The sequence below is a fragment of the Lactuca sativa genome, chromosome 4 (assembly GCF_002870075.4).
Source record: "Lactuca sativa cultivar Salinas chromosome 4, Lsat_Salinas_v11, whole genome shotgun sequence".
Taxonomy (NCBI): Eukaryota; Viridiplantae; Streptophyta; class Magnoliopsida; order Asterales; family Asteraceae; genus Lactuca; species Lactuca sativa.
The window spans coordinates 127,187,822-127,194,367 of record NC_056626.2 but is presented as its reverse complement, the minus strand read 5'-3'; the positions used below and the strand labels follow the sequence as shown (position 1 = coordinate 127,194,367).

Genomic DNA, 6,546 nt, shown 5'->3' with positions numbered 1-6,546 from the left:
TATGCTTAGATTATTTTGTTTTTAGTAACTATTGTATGCTATAATGCACCATTAGATGAATAGAATCAACAATCATGATCTGATGGTGTATGATATTACCATAGGGTAGCATGTATCATATAATCATACGAATTTCAGCAAAATGGTATTTTGGTTAGTTAACCTATTTTAAAAAAGGAAATTTTCAGATTTTAAGGGATCATTAATTCCCTTATTTTTTAAAAATCTGAATTTTTTAAATTAATTCTAATTAAATTTTAATATTATTTTTAATAATAATTGATTTTATTCTGTCAGAATGACAAAAAGTCAACAATAAACTAGTAAATATATTTGCGGTCTTATTCTTGCGAAATATTGTTTCATTCAAGATACTTTTTATATTAAACATGCTTAAAGAATCATACAACATATTATCAAGAATAACATTTTCTAAAGAATACATATTACATTTATTTTTAAAGATTAAAACTAAAAATGGTTAAAAAAGAAAAAAAAACATCAAAATCTAACAAAAACACCAATCCATTCCAAAATAATATTATTGTTAAGAAACACTTTATACATTTGAGCATAATACATTTTGCAAGAATACACTCTAGTTCTCCATGTTTTTTTCTCCTTTTCCACATCAATGACAGTCTCTTCACAACCTAAATCCAAAAAAAAAAAAAAAACATAAACAACTTTCAAATATTAAAAAATTCGGAGCATTCTAAAAGAATAACAACTATAAATTCTGATAGAGTGCAATAGACATCACACAATTGTAATTTATTCTAACAACATGCACTACTAGTTATTCTGTTAGAATGTACTATCCCTATTGTAATAACATGCATTACTCGTAATTCTGCTAGAATGCATATAAACAAATATATTTGTTTATATAAATAAATTCTGACAGAATACACACACGTTTTAACTTATATTCTATCAGAATTTACAACATCCTTTTTTATAAAATAAAAACACCAAAATAACATAACTACACATATTAACATCAATTCTAAAAAAATATTTCATTTCTATTTGTTGCTTAAACTTCAATTCCTTAAAAAGTCTAACAAAATATTATCTACTTTACTTCTAACAGAATATTTCAATACAAGTATAAACATGTTACCTTAACATATTCTGACAAAATCTTCCCAATAAGTCCAACATGTCAAACTTGCCTCTTTTACACCAAAACTTTCTCTTTTTGACAATATATCAAACACTTGGAAGACATATTTTACTATCAAACACTTGGATAAGATAGGTCCAATTCCATTATTGAATTCTCAATCAATGAAATCCAATTAATTTCAAACAAAGACAAAAAAGAGAAATCAAACTAAGGGATAATCATACCTGATAGCTTGAAGACGGTTAGTTGGAGTAAAACACCATGGCTGTTTGTGCTTATTCATGCTCCATGGTATGATCGATATGAGGGTATCGATGGAGGGATTACTGACATTACCGAAGCGAAGCAGAAGAACAAATACGAGAGTCAATGATCAATTTCCCAGAATCGACACTATAGGAGATAAAAAAGATTACATAAATCATTGAAATCAAGAAAAATCACCATGGGGGACCGGACCAATATTTGAAGGTCAAGAATAAATCAGGGGAATCTGAATCTATCAAAATACCTCAACAATTTGTGGGTTTAGATCCACAGTTCTCTCATGGCTTCTCAACAATCATCATGGCTTCTCGACCAACTTCTGAAGCTCTGCCCAATTACCAGATCCAAAGATCTTTATGTGCTCAAACAAAGATTCAAACCCACCAAGAACAACCCTAAAGGACTTTCCGATCTACCTGGGATTGATATCTTTGTTTCAACTACAGATGTAGAGAAAGAACCATCTCTCGTCACTGCAAACACCATCCTTTCAATTTTAGTAGTTGGCGGTGGTATTAGGTGGCAATGGTGGTCGACAATTGGGAAGGAGGCGTTGAAGATGGTGATCGTAACACGAGATGACGATGAGGTGCCCTTCGACCATTTTCAATAATGATGGAGTCTGACGGTGAAGAGGGAGGAAGAATAGAAAATGGTGATATGTTGTGAGGGATGATGATGAACGTGTCAGAGGGTTAATCATTGGGAATAAGGTTTCTAAGGACGAACGAATGGAAGAAATCTGAAGGTTTGATTATTAGGTCAACATATTTATTTTCGTGATTTTGAATCAAATCCCCCATTTATCTCAATTACCATAATTTTAGAGTCATAATTTACTAATTTACCCTTATTAATTTATTTGATTATTAAATTATTGCTAAATTATTATTGGTCCATAGATGCATACAATACTTGTAGGAAACATTTGAACATATATATATATATATATATATATATATATATATATATATATATATATATATATATATATATAGTTAGGTTCAAATGTTTTCACTATCTATTGTGTGCCTGTATGATTGATTCTGGACCAATCATTTTAGTTATTTTAAGAAAATAATTAATGCTTATTAAATGCTGAAGATGTAATTAATACCTATTATATCTTCAACATGTAATATGCATTAATTACTTTCTTAAAATAACTAAAATGATTGGTCCAGAATCAATCATACATGCACACAATAGATAGTGAAAACAAAATAACCTAACCACACACATATATATATATATATATATATATATATATATATATATATATATATATATATATATATAATTCACCTAAACATATAAACAATTTTATTTTGATAAGTTTTCATAACAAAAGTCTTATAAGTTTTTAACAATTAATAAAAACGATAGCTAGTAACTAGTTTCTTATTTGATAATTTGATTATAATTATAATAAACGTTTAATCATTAATTTTGAAGTTATGATTTATAACACAAAAATTAAAATGATCAAATGGGATTTACCTTTTTAAATTTTTTTAAGTTCATAGATTGCTTAGGATTCCATTTCTGGTTTTGGAGAAGCATGTCCACCAAGTGCTTGCACCATTCCAAAGTAATCTTACAAATGAATGTGACTCGGTGTCTAATTTTTTTTTTAACATTTTACCCAACCACGAACCAACATGAGTCCACTACCACAGGGGCAAATCTGTCATTTTCCTTGTCGCGTGCGTCTATATCTAGCAACTAGCAACTAGCAAACAAACAAACAACCAGAGAACAACTCTGCAGGTGCCAGAAAGCCTTCTGGATTTGAAGAATAACCTCAAGAATTCGTCGATTTTTCTTCACCCCGATAAGAAAAAATTTAAACATTCCCATTTTGTCCTTGACCCCTGCTCATAATCCCCACTCTGTCCCATCTATCTTCTTCTCCGTTGTCCCATCAACTCAATCTGTATATAACAGATATACAACATATCTATATCTGAACCCAAAAGCTTAAATTTCTACAAAGTATGTTTATGGCTTCTCGCTAAGGTATGATCTTTTCCCCAATTTTAATGTTTGTAGATGATTTTTCTTGCATATAATCGGTTAAAACAGGTCAACTGTGTATAAAGTTGCAATCTAAATGAGATATTTGACTTTGTTTCATCTGGGTTTTTCGTTTCTTGATTAATTTTAGTGTATGTTAATCCATAAGATCTGTATTATATGGTTATTTCCTATATAACAGTGTGTCTGAATATCAACTTGAAGCTTCTTTTCTTTTCAATGAGCTGTAATTTACTTTTGTAAAGATTAAACTTTACTCGGTCTATTGTTCCCACTTTAGAAGTTTTTATGCGTACTTCGATTTTAAAAACATTGGGTGCTTGTCTTTGTGATCTGTTATCCACAACTTTTGGGGAATCAAAATTTATCCTGTTACTGTTCGTTTTAAGTTTATTCCCCTTTCGGGTTAATTGCATCTTTTTTCCACCGTTCATGATTAGTCAAAGGGCCAATTACTTTTTAGTATTTGATTGTCAAATCTTTGTCCGAAACAACTGTGGATGTTTACTTTTATCTTTTACTATTAGGATTAATTTGAATCAGCACTGATTGTGGTGGCATAGTGAAAGATGCCTGGGTTAGTTTTGGATGAAATTCATGAAGATAAGGTGATCGACGAAATGCCTGACGATGGGAGTTTGTCGAAAACGAAGGATAATTTGGATTTAAGCAAGTCTCCTGATGTGGGAACTGGGAATAGTGCGACTGAAGTGGTTGAGCCTTCTATCGAACAGCTTTACGATAATGTATGTGAGATGCAGAGTTCTGATCATTCAGCATCGCGTCTCAGCTACGGATCAGATGGTGAAGAATCCAGAATCGATTCAGAGTTAAGACACTTAGTTGGAGGCGAGAGGAAAGAAGTGGAAATCATCGAACAAGATGAAGAGATTTCCAATGTAGAAGAACAACAGAAGGAAGAAAGCTCGAAATCACTAATGGAGTCTGAAGCTAATTCCGGAACAAGTTCCAAGACCAAATCCCATCAAAAGAAACCTCTGTTCGAGAAACAAACCGATAAAAACCCTAAAAAATCAGTCGTTACTGATAAAAACTCAGATCTTGGTCCATATCTGCTTAAACAAGCTCGCGATTTAATGTCTTCCGGTGAAAACCCTCGTAAAGCACTCGATTTATCTCTTCGTGCAGCAAAATTATTTGAAAAATCTTCAAACGGTAAACCCAGTTTAGACGTTGTTATGTGTTTGCATGTCACAGCCGCTATTTACTGTAACTTATCCCAATACAACGACGCCATTCCCATCCTCAACAACTCCATCAACATTCCAGCAATCGAATTAGGTCAAGATCACGCACTTGCTAAATTCGCAGGATACATGCAATTAGGCGACACATATGCGATGTTAGGTCAACTCGAAAACTCATTACACTGTTACAAATCGGGTCTTGAAGTCCAAAAATCCACTTTAGGTGAAACCGACCCACGGGTCGGTGAAACTTTCAGGTATCTTGCTGAAGCTCATGTTCAAGCTTTACAACTCGATGAAGCTGAAAAGCTATGTCAAATGGCCCTTGAAATCCACAAAAATAACGGTTTACCCGCATCTTTAGAAGAAGCAGCTGATCGAAAGCTCATGGGACTTATAATGGAAACAAAAGGAGACCATGAAGGTGCCCTTGAGCATCTTGTTTTAGCCAGCATGGCAATGGTGGCAAATGGCCATGAAAATGAAGTTTCTTCTATTGATATAAGCATAGGAGATGCGTATTTATCTCTATCAAGATTCGATGAAGCGATTCACGCGTATCAGAAAGCACTCACTGCTTTAAAATCATCAAAAGGGGAGAATCATCCGAGTGTTGCTTCCGTTTATGTTCGTTTAGCTGATTTATATAACAAAACCGGGAAATTAAAAGAATCAAAATCGTATTGTGAAAACGCGCTTTCGATATACGAAAAACCGATCCCGGGAATCCCGCAAGAGGAAATCGCGTGTGGATTTACCGATGTTTCTGCCATATATGAATCCATGAATGAGATTGATCACGCGCTTAAACTGTTGCAAAAAGCTTTGAAGATATACAACGGTGTGCCAGGTCAGCAAAATACGGTTGCAGGGATTGAAGCACAAATGGGGGTGATGTATTATGTGTTGGGGAAATATGATGAGTCTTATACGTCTTTTGAACACGCGATTTCAAAGCTGCGTGTTAGTGGGGAGAAAAAATCGGCTTTTTTTGGAATTGCACTTAACCAAATGGGGCTCACTTGTGTGCAACTTTATGCTATAAATGAAGCTTTGGATCTTTTTGAAGAAGCAAGAAATGTATTGGAACATGAATGTGGATCTTATCACCCTGATACTCTTGCTGTTTATAGCAATCTTGCTGGAACTTATGATGCGGTTGGAAGGTATATGATAAGATTTAAAAGCATGGAAATTGTTTTAGAAAAAAAAACCCTTTTTGATTTTTTGTTTTTTTGATGTGTTCTTGAATTATTAGATTGGATGATGCAATTGCAATCTTGGAAAGGATTGTTGTTATGAGGGAGGAAAAGCTGGGGACTGCTCATCCGGATGTTGATGATGAGAAGAGGAGGCTGGCCGAATTGCTAAAGGAGGCGGGAAAGGTTCGAACTAAAAAAACCAGATCGTTGGAACACCTTCTTGATTCCTCAGGTGTTGTTGGTACTGGTACTGATACTGTTACTGGTACTGTTGTTACTGGTACTAGTTAAAGTATGGGTGATCAAGATTGTATTATACACGTTTATAAACACATAATTATATATATATATTTGAAAAAAAAAGCGAAGAGAAAAAAAGAAAAGATTGAGAAAGGTTTGATGAAAATAGTTATTTTTTTTTGTTGCATTATTGGGTTCAAGAAATTGGTGTTGTACTTTTAAGTTATTTTATGTGAGTTTTTGCTAGTGGGTTTGAATTCGTTTGTACATTTATTATTACACGTTTACAGAAGGTGTTGATGTCTTGTACATCTTGTACAATCATGAGATGTTTTTCTGAGAATCTGTTCCTTATTAACTCAATCACGTCTGTCTGTTGGGACCCTTGTAGGGATGGATTATCTTATTAGGATTATTACAATTTTCGTTCTTGGTATCTTTTAAGGTTTTGATTCTTTTT

General features: G+C 33.1%; 1 protein-coding gene across 2 annotated transcripts; it reads left to right on the top strand.

The window, feature by feature from the left end:
- Positions 1 to 3,125: 3,125 nt before the first annotated feature.
- Positions 3,126 to 6,343, top strand: LOC111891678 (protein KINESIN LIGHT CHAIN-RELATED 3). 2 transcript variants are annotated; one of them, XM_023887748.3, is made up of 3 exons: positions 3,126 to 3,418; positions 4,000 to 5,810; positions 5,903 to 6,343. In XM_023887748.3, the coding sequence occupies exons 2-3, from the start codon at positions 4,006 to 4,008 to the stop codon at positions 6,135 to 6,137; spliced, it is 2,040 nt and encodes a 679-aa protein (XP_023743516.1). In that variant the 5' UTR covers positions 3,126 to 3,418; positions 4,000 to 4,005; the 3' UTR covers positions 6,138 to 6,343. The 2 variants fall into 2 exon arrangements, with proteins under 2 accessions (XP_023743516.1, XP_023743515.1); XM_023887747.3 differs by having other exon boundaries at positions 3,964 to 5,810.
- The last annotated feature ends 203 nt before the right edge of the window (positions 6,344 to 6,546 follow it).

Coding starts and splice junctions, on each gene's coding strand:
- LOC111891678 (XM_023887748.3), top strand. CDS start 4,006: ATGCCTGGGTTAGTTTTGGATGAAATTCATGAAGATAAGGTGATCGAC. Junction 5,811..5,902: donor ACTTATGATGCGGTTGGAAG/GTATATGATAAG, acceptor TTGAATTATTAG/ATTGGATGATGCAATTGCAA.